The 16165-nt window shown below is 38.4% G+C and overlaps 1 protein-coding gene across 2 annotated transcripts; it reads left to right on the top strand.

The window, feature by feature from the left end:
- Positions 1 to 1593: 1593 nt before the first annotated feature.
- On the top strand, positions 1594 to 12498 carry ATXRCC1 (BRCT domain-containing DNA repair protein). Of its 2 annotated transcripts, none has more exons than XM_077355608.1 (10): positions 1594 to 1751; positions 3022 to 3385; positions 3489 to 3541; positions 3642 to 3830; positions 4056 to 4164; positions 7569 to 7666; positions 9153 to 9263; positions 10831 to 10917; positions 11509 to 11849; positions 12132 to 12498. In XM_077355608.1, coding segments are annotated over exons 2-10 (1164 nt in total). In that variant the 5' UTR covers positions 1594 to 1751; positions 3022 to 3210; the 3' UTR covers positions 12133 to 12498. The 2 variants fall into 2 exon arrangements, with proteins under 2 accessions (XP_077211723.1, XP_077211724.1); XM_077355609.1 differs by having other exon boundaries at positions 7581 to 7666.
- Positions 12499 to 16165: the final 3667 nt, after the last annotated feature.

The following is a 16165-nucleotide window of genomic DNA, read 5'->3' on the forward strand; positions in this document are numbered from 1 at the left end:
AATATCCTATGAAAATGATATTTGGGGAACAACCTATTTACATTGTGTTCCATCTTATGGACGGTTTGGATCATCCCATGATGTGGTCCGTACAATACTTTTTGAGAAATACGGGACAATAAGGGCTGACGCCGTATAAAATCTCAACATGACCCAATTTTGTAACAAAAAATACCCTTAGTCTTCCCAACCCATCATTAATTTCATCCCTCTGAAGGCTACCATTGACAACGCTAAATCTCAAGGGTGGTGGGACATGACTCAGGTGCATCCACATCTCCTTGATCTTAAGCAAGTCATTGATTCTGGTCTCTTCTCTGACTCTGTCTTGACCTATCTGATATGGAAGCCAGAATCTGATGGAAATTTCAGGCTTAAGAGTGCCTAGAATTCCATCAGGACTATTAATCCTAAACCCCCTTGGACTTCTTCCATTTGGTTTGCAGGGCACACCCCGAAATTCAGCATCACCTCTTGGCAAGCAATGCAAGATAAACTTTGCACAAGAGATAAACTCCATTTCCTCGGTCCCAACCAAGACCATTCATGCCTCCTCTGCTACTCTGCTCCGGAAAGTACCAACCACCTTTTCTTCAACTGTTCTTATTCGGCCTGGATTTGGCGTTGGATTCTTCGCTGCATCTCTGTTAGGAAGAAGCAAAAGAAATCGCTCTCTAATGAGGAAAGCTGGATCCGGAATAAATTCAAAAAGAAGGGGCAGACATATTCACTAACCAGAATTCTTCTCATTGCTTCTATCTACCTAATCTGGCTAGAAAGAAATGCGAGACTCTGAAAACAAAAAAACTCACAAAAGGATCCTTCTTAGCAGAATTATCAGCACTTCGAGGTCTCGTATTCTCTCTCTAAACCTGAAAGACGAAACCTCCGAAGAAAATTGCAAAATTGCGAAAATTTTCAATCTCCCTCTGGTCAGCAAAACCCCAGAAGCTAAGTTCTGTTACTGGGCGCCCCCCTCTGAATCTGAAGTTAAGTTGAATTCTGATGCCTCCCTTGTTTGTGGCTCTGCCTCGGTTGGTGGCCTTCTCCGGGACCACTTGGGGACCATTCTCTCTTTCTTCTCTGTCAACTGTGAGCCTCTCCCAATTCAGGAATTAGAATTTGAAGCTATTCTTCATGGAGTCATTCTTGCCTGCCAACTTCCTGTTAAGAATCTATGGATAGAATCTGACTCTCTCCTTGCAGTCATGGTTATTCATCGCCTGTGGCCTTGTCCTTGGAGGAAAATCCCTTCCCTTGAAAAACTCAGAACCATCCTCAATTCTCTCGACCGCTGGACTCTAACTCACATTTGGAGAGAGGGCAACAGAGCTGCTGACTTCCTATCTAAACCAAATTGTATCTGTAAAGGGGACCCAATCCCTCTTTGTTTGGCTCCTGATGAGCTTTTAAACATTGTATCGGAAGATTTCTCCGGCATGGCTTATCAAAGATTGTAATTATGTTTTATTTAATATAGCTGGTGGGGTCTGCCCAAATTACCGAGCAAAAAAAAAAAAAAACCCAAGCATACACCAACTTGTGTACAGGTGTAAATATAAGAAATGTTCGGGACAACTCTGACACAAGCGCGTCGTCGTATCCGTTTCTATTCCAAAATAAAAACCCTTGATTATTAACTCGACAGTGATAACTCCACCCGTTTTCCTTTGCTTGGAATCCTACTCCCTGTGGTTTTGAATGTTCGATAACCACGTCCCCACGTTGTAGACGAAGGAATCTCTACGCAGGTAACTTAAAATCTCTCCAATCCAAATAAAACCCTAATTTTTTTGTTTCCTTTCTTCTTTCTCCCACAAATGGGTTATTCCTTACTCAAACCCCACATTTCATCTCGTTTTCTTTCTTCCAATTCAATTTCAATTTCAATTTCGGTTTTGGTTTGCACTCTGATGAGAATGGAAACGGAAACAGTTTGTTTGTTTTGTGTAGATTTCGGTGGAAATTTAAAACCATCAACGGTCACAAGAAATCAATCTAATTTGCACTTTTGATACCCAAAGAACACAATAAAAGAAAGGATTGAGGGGAGATAAATAGGGTGTGCGCGCGCGAAGTTCAGTATTTTTTATAAAAGAACAGTGTGTCCCACTTCATAGCATGATCCAAACCGTTCATTTTCTGGGCGACAATGTAAATGCGTTGTACCCCCAGAAATCATCTCCATATGATGATCATAACACTCCGATCTGTAGAGGTTTCTATAATGTGTAGTCCCTCTATAGACAGGATCATCCTATGGAAATGATTTTTGGGGTTACAATCTATTTACATTGTGGCCCAACAAATGAACGGTTTGGTCCATCCTATGAAGTGGACCCACTCTACTTTTTTGAAAAATACTGGACGTCATGCGCACACAGCATATAAAATCTCGATATTCTGATACCATGTGGAAATTGGAGGTATTATAGAATTTATGTGTTCTACTATTCATATACTAAGTTTTTTGCATGATAGTACTGAACTTAAGAACAAGACATAAATGTCATTCTGCCACAACTAAGAACAAATAATGACAACAGTACAAGTGACATGCCCTTTGGTTGATCATGAATAACTGGCTTGGTTAGTTGTCCATTACCACTGTACATGTGGACGTGCAGTTAGATGATTTGGACTGTCCATATGGTTGGCCCTTGCTTGATGGGTATCTATACGAAAGTCTCACATGTTGGACAATAGTAACATCTTATATTGAATGTGAGGTCGTTGATCATTTTTGTTTTTAACCTTCCATTTGAAGGCTACCCATTAGGTAATTAGGATTGTCCAAACAGTGTGCTAGGACAATCCATAGTAGCCAGAACCAGCCACCCCTGATGGTCTGGATTTGAATACAAATTATACCGTCTTAAATCTTTGTCATTCTTCTCATGTATTTTGATGTTTTTTTTTTTGCCTTATTTTAGAAGTAATAAGCATTCTCTGATGTCGTTTGAACAATAACAGTTCCATCCATTCTATTTATTGTTTTTAATGTTGGTATTCATCTTGCAGGAAGAAATGAATCTTGAAGATCAATCACAAGCTTCTCTTGTGTTTCACTTGTTACATGACAATAGAGGGGTGTATTAGAAATTCTCTTCTATTATTTGCTTCAAAGGGTGCTTCCTATGTTGCAAACTACCTAAATCTTCAGTGGGCTATGTAAGTTGGAAATTTACGTACTGTGAAGTCTTGTATATCATGTCTGAGGCAGAGTTAGGGCCTAGTGATAGCAATAAGGAGACTGTAAGGCGAAATCTTCCTTCTTGGATGAGCTCGAAAGATAAGGGGAAACATGTTGATGTTGGCATTCACGAGGAAGTTTATGAAGGCAAGAAGCCCAAGAAATCTACAAGTCAAGTTAAATCACATGATGGTAACCTCTATTCAGTAAAAACTGCTCCAAATGAAGTAACACTAGCTTCCAATGATTGGCAATATTTCTTTTAAGAAATATAATTGTGGTGAAAATTCTGCAGGTATAGGTGAAGTTGCATCAAATATGGGGACTCTGCAATTCTCAAAACTTCTGGTAAGAACGTACTTGAAGCTCTGAAATATAATTTCAATAGTTGGATCTATGCTTCTTTTTTCTTTTTAGAGAACTTTCATCACAATTCCTATTTGGTCAGGAAGGGGTGGTCTTTGTGTTATCAGGATTTGTTAATCCTGAACGCAGCGTGCTGCGATCACAAGCACTCTCAATGGGTGCCGTATGTCGAGCAGACTGGACCTCTGGTTGCACTCTCCTTGTTTGTGCATTCCCAAATACTCCGAAGTATAGACAAGTTGAGACAGATTGTGGAACTATTGTTTCAAAGGTTGCTATTCTTTTACTTTATAGCTATATTCTATACAGCTTTGTTAGATTTTCCAATACAGTGTATGTAAATGCAGTAGCCTTGAATGCTCTTAAATTAGGAATCTACCGGAAGGAATGGATATACTATTAGGGTAATGTGAATGAGATCATACATTTGAATCTGTGATTGGTTTTTGCATTAAAATTGTTAGTAATGACAAGGTTGTTACAATTTGTTGTCTAGGAATGGATATTGGAGTGTTACAACCAGAAGAAGCTTGTTGAGATCGACAGTTATCTAATGCATGCTGGAAAACCATGGCGTAATATGAATTGCCATTTGAGTAATCAAGGTAAAAGAAATGTTTGTTATAATGTTTTATAACTTCTAATTTTTAACTGATTTCATTTTTTTTCTCGAAGTCGAGCTTCTATAACCATAAAAAGTATGACTAGTTTTCTTAAATTTCCTTTATCTAGACTGGTCTTTTTAATGGCACATTTTACAGGGGAGACTATGGATGCTGAACTCTTTGTATCATAAGTGGAGCTTGTCAAAGAAAAGGGTAATTTGAATATCAAACCATACACCAAATTAATACCTTCATTTTTTTAGAATAGACCATGCCAGCACATTTGTGCTGATATGATCGCGCCCTTCCCAGAAGTCACCTATCCTAGTACTACTCTTGCCCAAGGACACTTAACTTCAGAGTTTTGATGGGATCTACCGCATTTGTGTTGGTATGATCGCTCCCTGTAAGGTAAAAATTGCGGGGTTTGGTTGAAAAATTGAATCGAACAATTCAAGAAAATAGCAAAAGTCGTGATCAAATTTTACAAATAAGGAACAAAAGCTCTCATTTCTTCAAATCTAACTCTTACTAACATCTAATCATAACCTACCATTCAAAAGCAAAAATCTAACCATAACCTTCATTGTAACCCTAATAACTCTTTCTTAGAAACACAAGGACTTCTAAAATTGAAATTAGAAACTAAAGCCATAACTCATCAGTCGCTTCTGGCATTCTGGTGGCTTACCATTACGAAAAATGTGAGGGATTGATTCGAACTGGAAACACTTCTCAATGATTCCTTTCCTCTTGTACTTAGAGTGGTCAATTTCCTTATGTTTGTTCTATGGCGAGTCACCACTCATCCTCTAGCATTCCCATCTCCACCCGATCCTTATTTGGCTTAAACAGGCAGAGGGGGAGACACATTCATGAAAAGTGAGAAGCTGTGCCTTACTCATAGGGGGCAGAGCTGACTATATATGATTAGATCTGAATTACGGGGAAAAACCAAAATGAAGGAATTTATTCAAAATCACCATAAGCTGAAAAGTGAAAACTCATCTGGAAATTCCCTACGTGTGACAAGGCTATTCTCTTCAATGAATTTTGGGCTACTTTTTTAGGCTTGCAACAATGGAATCTTGAATAATATTAGAAATAGTGATTGTAGATCTTGAAGAGACTGTCAAAACAAGATATAATTTGCTTTATACGGATGCTCAGGCACAAAGTTACACCTTTTGGAAGGCAATGATATCTGGACTTGCCTGCATCATGTTTTTCCTTCATAGTTTATATGGTAATGCATATTTTAAGCTCTGCTCAACTGAAAGGTGTTATTGATTAAAGCTAAAAATTTAAATCATTTTGTGCCATTTTGTTTATAGGCAAAAGGGATTGTATTGACTATTAGATGTAGGACCAAAGCCCAAAGAATCTCAACTCAACTCAACAAAGCCTTTGTCCCAAACTAGTTGGGGTCGGCTAAATGAATCCTTTAGAAAAAATTCTTTCTATATAGGATTCATTTCATAGAAGAGTGGCAAAGTTTTTCGGCCAGCTGCCAACCTGACGCCAACCCTCCTCCTTTATCTTGGCTTGGGACAGGCTGTGAAAAACACAGGCGGAGTTACCAAAGCCCGAAGAATAAGAAGGAAAAAACCAAAATACTGTACAAGATGCCCTCTCAATTCTTAAAGGGAGGTTATTGCCAATGTACATACCTCTCTACCCGCATTCTGATTTTCCAAAGTGTTACTGGCTGTTTGCCACAATTAATGTGTAGTTTTACTCCTCCACATCAGCTTGTATGCCAAATATAATGGTGAAGACATCTGATGAACACAAAGATGGGGAGATAGATGCAACTATGTTCCTTCTACCATTTACGAATGGAACTTGAGAACATATATGCCTCTTGGGAAAGGGCAAAATGGAAATTAAGAACATATATGCCTTTTGGGAAAGGGATCAACTCCGAAGTTTGCAGGTAATTTAAATTCAAAGTAAGAATTACTGTGCAGGTAGGTTTCATGTAATGCAAGCACCTTTTGCTTGTCGTTTCCTGACACGAATTTTTATTAGGATGTACTAAAGGCCTTGGAATTGCTCTGCAGTTAAAGGTTTTAGGTATAAGAAGGATGTTTTATTTTGAAATTGTGACTTGTGGCTGGAGGCAAGATGTATTAGTGATAATTTTCCATGAACCATGAAGTCTTCTGAAATATATGCACCAGGATATTGCATACAAAACACCTGGACTATGAGAGTTCTAGGGGAAAAAACCCAGTAGTAGTCCCTGCTAGATTTTGATTGGAAACCTAGGTTATTACCTCTTGATAAGAAAGAAATGAGTGCACAAACTGACTGGAATATCTTTATAGGCATGATAAGGACTAAAAGTTAGCCTTCTAATAGGTTCCAGATGTATAGACTCCAAGTGTAACATCTTTCGAGTAGAAAAAACAGTACAAATGCTGGAAGTCACTAGCCATTGACTTATTAAAGTGAAAGTTCATTTATGGGAGATTTTGCCTGGTAGGATGCACTAATAATGTCATGGTTCCTAAAGCAGAATGAACCACTATGAGAAGTGAATGTCACAACTTTTATGTGGTCCCAATTAGGGGTGCAACTCGGGTCGGGTTGAGGCCAACCCGAACCCGACCCAACCAACCATTTGCTCAACCCGAACCCGACCCGACCCGAGTTCCAACCTGACGAGGTTCAACCCGACTCTACCCGAGGAACCCTTTTTGCCAACCCGACCCGACCGAGTTCAACCCGACCCAACCCGAACTCAACTCGGGTTGAGAAAACTCAACCCGACCCCGAACCCGAACCCGACCCCGAGCCCGACCCTAACTCAACCCAACCCAACTTTTTTCTGGGTTGAACCCGTCGGGTTCGGGGCTCAGCCCACCCAAGTTGCACCCCTAGCCCAATAGAGCCCTTAGAATGCTGAGATAATTTGGAAGGAACTATGAAATATGTTGCTGATGAGACAGGCAGAACTTCAAGATACAATAATAAATAGGAATAAATTCTATACTTATGTCAATATTCTTGGAATATTTACAGAAGGCTACTTTGCCTGTAAAAGGCATAGCAATTAGAAGAGTTTCAGCATATGAGACTATTGTTAACTGCTATCATAGGGCTATGGAAGTATACATGTAATTATTTTCTCATTGTTTCTCCTTCAGCAAAGTTCATATTAAATTATTGCCTTCTGTTTGTGCAGCCTTTTGTAATCCAAGTTTCAAAGAGCCAATTGTGTTTTGAAATTTTCTTTGGTGACCAGATAATTATTTCGGCCTGTAGTTTTCAATAACATCAAATCTGAATACCATCTCTGCGCCTCTATGATCTTCTAGCTGTAATTCATTATTTTTACTATTTGCATGGATTGCAAACATTGGTTCTGCTGGTCAGTCATTCTATGTTCTTAACTTCAGGAGTTCTTGCAGATCAAGAAAATTCACAGAGTAGGAAACCTCACAAGCCAGTTGAAAAAGGACTGAATTCAAAGCCAATTGTCACTGCGAAATCTGAAGTGAGTTTTAACATCTAATACTCCTTGCATGAATGCCACACAAGTTTCCTTTTCAGGGAAGATGGTTTATGGGATGGCCATCCAGGACTCAGGTTCTTTCTTTTTTTCACAAACAACATCCGTATTTCTCGTGGGTTTTTGTGACTAAAATCGTATAACTCTATTCATAGTATTGAGGAGTAGCCAAAGTAGGTTTCCCTCAATCTAATACCACATTGTGGTGTACATGTAAGAAACCTGAAGTGTTCACTAGTAAACCAAACTTTGGATGGGCCAGAGCCCACAAATTGCATGGATCAGCAGTCTTACATTCTGATTGGCGGTTTTTTGCCGATTTAATATGGATCCTTTCTGAGTTTTGTTTTTTACCGCCCATGTGTAGGTTACCTATCAAATGTAGGGATAGTGGAATCAGTGCAACTTTTGGACTATTGCCCAACTACAATGGGCATGCCAGATGAATGCTCAGATACCATAAGCTTGTATTACTGGACAAAGGGCACATCCGTGTGCTCTTAAGGATATCAAATGGCTTTCCATTTTAATTTAGACATTAAGATTTCTTCCCGTGTACCTTTGTCCTTCTCTCAATGAACATGGCTGTACTAATGCCATGCCTTTTTGCTTGTAAGGGCATAATGATCAGACCACCATGGAGCATTCAAATGTATGACCATTTTGATGTTTGATATCTATTGATGGCAACTTATCGTTCTAACAGTCTTAGATTGACCATAATAGTTACCCAGTTCATTGGGACACTTTGTATGGGTTTGGATCCATGGCCTGTTTTTTAGCTACTCGTTGAATAAGTCACAAACTAGGGGGTAGGATTAGTCCGCTTATTTTTTGAATGTTTGGTCCGCCCTGATCATATCTATTAAATTTACATACTTCTATGTTATTCATAACTACATTTTTATAGTAATCTATGATAATTTTTGGATGCTAATTTATTTTTTTTTGAGGCAAAAGAAGATTCATTAAATAAAGGAAGACCGAGGAAGTCCACCATAATTACATAAGAAATGGATGCTAAAAATAGTGTAAAAAAAATAATACTAATCCTACATTAATGAGGATGTTTTGTTTCTTTGTTTATGAGATTGGGTAATTTAAAGAGTGTAAGTGAATATTTCAAGGTACAGTAACCTTCAGTCTTCTAGGTATTTACCCAATATGTAACTTTCACTCTCTCAGCACATATACATCACAGTAATTGCCTTGAGCTCATTTTCCTGGGTCATGTTCTGAACTTCTGACTACATCCTATTACTAGCATGGTTTTTGGTTTAATGTCTTATTGATGTCTCAACCATAGAGATATGATTTCACACGTTACTTTTTGCTAGTGCATTTGAATGTGATTTCTTCTTTTAGCAGAGGGTTTGGTTGCTTGTTTTTTTGGTTTTGCTGTTAGTATAACATAAGTTTCTTAATCAGTTCTATATGCTTCTGACGCTATATATCATCAATTCTCATGTAGGGTGGAGCTTCTAATGCCCCCAAGACGTACCTTTCTCCTTCCAAAGTGAAAGATTGGGCTGTTGATGATTTGAATAAGACCATGTCATGGCTGGAGAGTCAAGATGAGAAAGTGAGTTGTGGTTTATTTTGTTCAATTTCATGAAAATTTTTTCCGTCTTCTATTTATTTGTAAGTCCTGCAAATTATTTACACTGACACATCTGGTTTATACCACTGTCATATTCTATGGATTCTGAGGAATACTTTTAGTTCGATGTAATACTTATTCTTCCAAGTTTTCAAATCTCCTTCTGCTATCCATTTGCTTTTCATTCAACCATCCATGCCCATCTTTCCATTTTCATTTGCAACAATAAATTTTGTTCCAATGAAAAAGAACACAATTTTTTGGTAAAACAAAGTGTAATTTATGCTCTAGAGCAGAGGAAGAATAATATGTGATTACTCACATTGTATGTGAGTTGATGTGGTTAAAGACTTTTATGAAAGAGACGGTTTTTGAGATTGACAAGCAAATGAAGATGCTTCCAACAACCAGGCAGCTGCACACATTTCAACAATCCAGTATTCCATCATAGGACTAAGCGCATTAAAGCAGATTCTCATTTTGTTCATGAAAAGGTCACTAGCAAACCGATAGCTACTTTGTGCGTGAGGCTAAATATCAACTTGTAGATATATTCACCAAGGCACTTGGTGTTAATTTGTTTGGCATCATTTGTTCCATGTTCGGCATAGATGATATCTAAGCCAAGGTTGCCAGAGCGGGAATCGAAAGCGGGAGTCAAAACGGGAATCGAAAGCGGGAATCGAAGGCTCCCAAGGAAAAATCCTACTCAAGGTTTCCAGAGCGGGAATCGAAACGGGAATCGAAGGCTCCCAGGGAAGAATCCTGCTTCCTTGATCTAAGCTCCATCTTGAGGGAAAGTGTTAAAGAGTTTTGATAGTTTAATTTGCCTTTTCACATTATTTTTTAGTTAGGCAGTCATTTAAAAAAAAAATATTATTTGTCATGTGTATACTTGTTAATTATTAATTTATTATCCTAGCTAATTAGGATGGGGCCATCATAATGGATATAGGCTTCACTGCAATATTGACTTAAAGGAAGATTTTTTCTTGGAAAAAGGATTTTCGGGAGTGGTTTTGAAAGTTGACATGGAGAAAATCCAACTCCTTGCCGTGAGATATTGTTTGCGTGAGCTTGCCATGGGATCTTACGTGAACTCGCCTTGAGATCCTGCTCACTTAAGATGTTGCTTATATATTATCCTGCTCGTTTAAGAGTTGACTTATATGTTTTTCCTTAGAGTGATATTTACAGACTTGCCATTAATTAATTAAAGATAACTGATGAAAAAAAGTAAGAGCTAATTACAATTATGCCACTGGTACTATATATATGAAGCAATTAATTAACTAACATGCACATTCATCCATGAAGCAAGAAAATGACATCATGAAAATATAAGTTGCTATTATGATGAATATGTTGGACTTGTTCTTGCAATAGATATTCTGATTTTTTTCCTAATAAAGATCTTCTCCACTACATATTGTTTATCTGTATAAAATATTTAAAAATCATTATGTAATAGGTACTAATGTGCTTATGACTTATGAGTGAAACCTACAATGAATTTCTACTTCGTCTCCTTTCCTTTCTGTATTGACAGCCAGAGCCAAGTGAATTGAAGAAAATAGCTGCAGAAGGAATTTTAACGTGTTTGGAAGATTCCATGGCGGCTCTTGAGGAAAACCAGGTATTCCAGTCCTTTCTAATTTAGATATCTTATTTTTGTAAACTGTGGCAGTATTGGCAATTCAAATGTTTACTTATCATTTCAACTTGTGGGTGCACACTTAGTATTGCAAATTTCCTTTCAGCATAATATCAGATGCATACTATCAGAGATTCTCAGCTGGAATTCACTATACATTACTAAAGGCTCTTTATTTGCATAGCATGTTCAAAAACGAAAAATGAATTCCAAAGTTATTCAAGACACTGGTTTATGTTTTAAGTTTACCAAAGTTTTCTTGGAATTGTGGAAATTACAAAAGACATGATGATTTTGAAGTGACATGAATATCCACCAGCATTTCAGAATAACGCTCAATCAATCAAATTTGTGGAATCGATTTTTCATCTCTCCTTTTTTGTGAAATGAAATGTCTGATTTTCTGCAGTGACCAAAATGCCCTTAATATGGGGTTGACTGAGTCCCCATTTAAGATTGACTTGACATCCTAAATGCCTTCCTCCTGGAGCTAAAACCCCATATGAGATTGACTTGACATCCTAGGTGCCTTTCTCATCCTGCAACTATTTTTCTAACAGAATTTTCCTTTAGGATATTCAACATGTGACGGAGCAGTGGAAATTCGTCCCTCATGTGGTCAAAGAGTTGGCAAAACTTGAGAATATGAGGATTCAAACTAGATCGCTCTCAAAGGAAGAGCTTTGTGCGCTGGCTATCTCCTGTAAAGACATCTATCAAAAGGAGTTTGATAAGATTAGTAATAGTCCAGTAAAAAATAAGAGGCAAAAGACAGATGAAGGTGGCGAGGAAGACAGCGAGAAAACAGAAGTCATGTCTGATAATGCGGGGTTCGACAGTGATGAAACAATTGAAATGGGTAACGAAGAAGTAGATCTCGCCTGCAAAAGACTGGCTTCTAAGCATTGCAAATGGTACGGAAAAATTTGTATTTTTCATATATTCCTGTCCTTGCAGAAAGTGGTGTAAACTATTTATTATATACAAACAAATGTATCTGACGGCTTTATTGAGTAAACAGTGGCTTTATCTGTTGTGAGGTGTGCAAATTTTTCGCTATTGTTAGCTACTAATAAAATGATTCTAGTTTTCTTATTCATCTTTATCAACCTTGTTTTCCACTTGCAAATGGAAAGCTTGTTATGGGTAGGTCTGCATTCTTACCTTCTCTGTTTTCTTTGTCTATGTGGATGTAGATTGAACTCATCCGAAACTGATGGAATGACGAAAGATGACTCAAGACCGGGCTTTGCTTAATTTCTTTACGCTCCTACCATAGAGTTTTATGAGAATCTGCTGTGGATGAAACAGTAAAAGATTGATGTTTCCCTTACTATATGTGGTTTCAATTTGGAGCTTAACAGGTGGGATAAACAATATTAGATTTTAAGTGACTTTCTGGATCAATTTTGCTATCACATTTCTGTTCATTTTCTTGTTATTTTTGTTTCTTTTTCCTTTGGTATTGGAGGGATATTGGTGAAATTTGTTTCCTGCAAATGTTATATGGGAGTGGGTGAGGATGTGTGCTCATTTGGTTCATGGGATGATTTTATCTGTAGACATCAGTGTCTCTCGAGCTAACTTGGTAGAGAAGTAAGTATGCTCTGTGATTGGCATTCCTTCGACTCCAACCCATCTCATGAACCCATTGCTGCAATTTCATGTGCGTAGGCATATTGCGATGGTTGGGTCGTGTGATCATTGCAGTCTTTACGCAAGTGACCGATCAAGAGCGGGGCCAAGTATAGGTGGCTCGGGGGTTTCTGGACCTAAATCTGCTAGGAAGGTCCAAGGACTTGATGTATGTTGAAGCCTGCATCAATGGGAAGGTAACCCAAGCCATGAGACACGCGGGTTCCACTTACAATTTTGTCTCCAAGCAGGATTCAAGGCAATTGGGGTTGAAGCTCGAAAAAGACTCCATCTAACTTAAGGCAGTAAACTCAGCAGTACACCCTATTACCTGTCGTAAGCAACTAACCTCATTGCAGCACCCTTGGACGATTTCCATATCATATTAGGGAGAAAATTTATAAAGTTTTTAAAGCAAACCAATTTTTAGGATCCCTATTCTCAACACATCATGCATTGGACTTAGTTCAGATAGGGATAAACTGAATTGTCTACATGTTGTTGTCAGTGACTATCATAACATAAATTAGAAACTATGGGAAAACTTGGCTGACTTGAAGGTTATTTAAACCCTTATGAATGAAGTCTCTTTTATCTATTAAATATTTTATGAATGCAATTATATATATTTGGATAAAGAAATTTGCTATGTAAATGTAATTTCTATTTTTATATTATTATAAGTTTCGTTGTAGCTATTAAATACATTACAGATGTAGGTTTCATTTGCTAAGGACCATATAGCAGGAGGCATTTCGTGGGCCGGCTGTTGCATGAGAGAGTAGCCATCTCATGAATAAGAAATAATCTGCTGAAAAGTGAGCCTATGTGGCTGCTGTCTTATGCCATAGCCAGCCCATGGTGCCTTCTGCAATGGTCCCTAGCAAATCCCATTAAATTCAGTCACATATTTTTCGTATGGATAGTGCACGATAGCGCCTGCCAATGATCTATATCTAAAAGGGCGGACCAGTGCACAAGGCTCCCGCCATTGCGGGTCTGGGGAGAGCTAGATGTAGGCAACCTTACGCCTGCTTTGTAGAGGGGTTGTTTCCATGACTCGAACCCGTGACCACGAGGTCACAATGGAGCAACCTCACCATTGTGCCAATGATCTATATCAAGTATATATAAATTGAAATCTTCATGATTCTCCGCAAGAAAACCTCTGGCATAACGATAATCTTGATGTACCAAGTTTTCAACATTATGATGGTATATGGTCGTAGAATACGATTGCAAAATTGGATCTTTACACCTTTCTGAGCTGCTTTAACTACAACACAGAAACAAAGTCAAATTTGGTCTACAACACAGAAACTAGGGCCCCTAAATTCAACCATCGGTTCGGGACACGCTGCTTGTAGATGTTATCGTAGAAGATGTGAGCCATGCTCTAACTGTGCGTGCTGAAATTAACCAATGGGGGCACCCTTGAAGCTGATTTTTGCAGGGGCGTCCTTCATTCTATCATGAGAAGAATTTCTCTTGAACCAACCCTATTCAATTTTTACTTAAAGGAGCCTTCAATTTATCATAATATCCCTTTAAATTACTAATAATATTGCCTCCCTCTAAGTCGTAGGAAGAATTTTTTCCTAAGAAAAAGTTTTCTGTCAAAAATATTTTCCTTGCAATATGAAGAGGGCCTAACCGCCTAAGTTTGAGCATCTAACTTAAGGATGGAAAATAAGTGAGATTATTTTCTACATCAAACCAATAATGCCTTGTTTGGATTGCAAGAAAAATATTTCCGACAGAATTTTTTTTCTAATTTTTCATTAGAGAGAAATGATATGATTATGGTCAATTTAGAGGGATATTATCATAAATTAAAGGCCCCTCGTAAAAACTGAATAGGTTAGTGCAAGTTGTCTTGTTTCATATGTTAAAAAAAATATGTACTTTAAAAAAAAAATTCCTTTATAAACTTTTCCACAAAATTCCTGCAATCCAAACAGGGTATTTAGTTGTTAATGTTCCCAAGAGAAGGAAGGACATTTAAAATGGAGGGGTGTTTCTATAAAAACAAAGGGTGTGAATACCCATTAAAAGTATAAGAACGATAATATCTTCACCCCTTTCATAGTATGTCCATCTCCTTTCTTTGTCTTTTGTTTAAAATGATAAACAAAAGGAGGTGAAGTGCTATTATTTTAAGAAGCAACAGAGAGTGAGGAGGATGGAAAGAGAGGGATGGAGATATTATTTCTCAAGGTGTGAAGATAATAGGAGAATGGGCAGGTTACAACATGATGCAATGATATATGGATTTAGCGTACAAAATATTTAAAAGTTATTTTGTAGTGCAAATGCCAAAATTCTTAGCTCACCCGGAGTACCCACCTAAGTATTATGGGATTTGCTAGGGTCCAATCTCAGAAGGCATTTCGCGGCTGGTCATGCCGGACCAGCCACCTCGTGAATGAAGGCAACAACTTTTTTCTCCATTCACGTGGTGGGGTCTGACATGCGACAAACCAGACACGAAATGCCTTCTCCTGGACGCTAGCAATTCCCAAGTTTTATATATTAAAATTATAGGAATTTGCTAGCGTCCATCAAAGGAGGCGTTTCGCGCAACAGGCCATCTGCAATGGACGCTAGCAAATCCCAGATTATATTATATCATAACACTTTTGCTTGGTCTCATGGAGTTGGGAATCTAATAATTAGAGAATTTATATGATGGGTGGCTGTGAAAACACGTGAAGTCTCAAAAAGTAGGTACGGCCCACATTTTTTGATGATCCAAACCGTTCATATGTTTGGGCACAATGTAAATAGGTAGTGCCCCAAAAATCATTTTCATTGGATGATCCTAACCCTCCGATCTGAATGGATCTGAATATGGAGATGTCCAAAAACCATTTATGGAATCTTCTAAAAATCGGAGGGTTAGGATCATCCTATGGAAATGATTTTTGGGGCACAACCTATCTACGTTATGCCCAAACAGATGAACGGTTTGGATCATCAAAAAAAGTGGGCCGTACCTATTTTCCAAGACTTCACGTGTTTTCACGGCCACCCATCATATAAATTCTCCTAATAATTATTACTGTTGGTTAGACAGTATCGGAAAGGTTCTGCAGCTGATTTCACAACACGTTTTCGCCTCATGCACGGTGGAATGGTAGGGCCCATCAGTTTGCAACACATGTTTTGATAATGCAAGAGACCCTATTTACCCATGCACATGAGAGGGGATATTATTTTACACTTCGTGTTTTGATACCGTAGGACCCACCATCTTTACCAAAATCCGTGCATGTGGCCCAACCATTTACACTCCATTAGTCGGCCCACCGTTCTCTACCCAATTCCAATCACAGGGTAAGGCCCATCATTTTGCAACATTTTTTGATAGCGTGGGTCCTACCAGCTCCAACCCATTGCATCGGAGGGGTCCACTGTATGACAACTCATGTTTTGATGGAGTGGGTCCCACGATCTCCGCCCTACCCCATGGGTGGGGCCATAATATATTTTACACCTCATGTTTTGATGGATTGGGGCTCATTATTTTACACCAAAGAATCCTAGTCTCTCGGTGATCAGATCACCGTTGATATGATGGGACCCAATGGGTCCA

Source organism: Tasmannia lanceolata, unplaced genomic scaffold (genome assembly GCF_043159265.1).
Source record: "Tasmannia lanceolata isolate RefF3 unplaced genomic scaffold, GAP_Taslan_0.1 ptg000015l, whole genome shotgun sequence".
NCBI lineage: Eukaryota > Viridiplantae > Streptophyta > Magnoliopsida > Canellales > Winteraceae > Tasmannia > Tasmannia lanceolata.

What these genes read in the sequence shown, in the direction of transcription:
- ATXRCC1 (XM_077355608.1), top strand. Translation starts at nt 3,211, where the DNA reads ATGTCTGAGGCAGAGTTAGGGCCTAGTGATAGCAATAAGGAGACTGTA. An exon ending in GTGGAACTATTGTTTCAAAG is followed by an intron (nt 3,831 to 4,055) that starts GTTGCTATTCTT and finishes TTTGTTGTCTAG; the next exon opens with GAATGGATATTGGAGTGTTA. An exon ending in TGGAGAGTCAAGATGAGAAA is followed by an intron (nt 9,264 to 10,830) that starts GTGAGTTGTGGT and finishes CTGTATTGACAG; the next exon opens with CCAGAGCCAAGTGAATTGAA.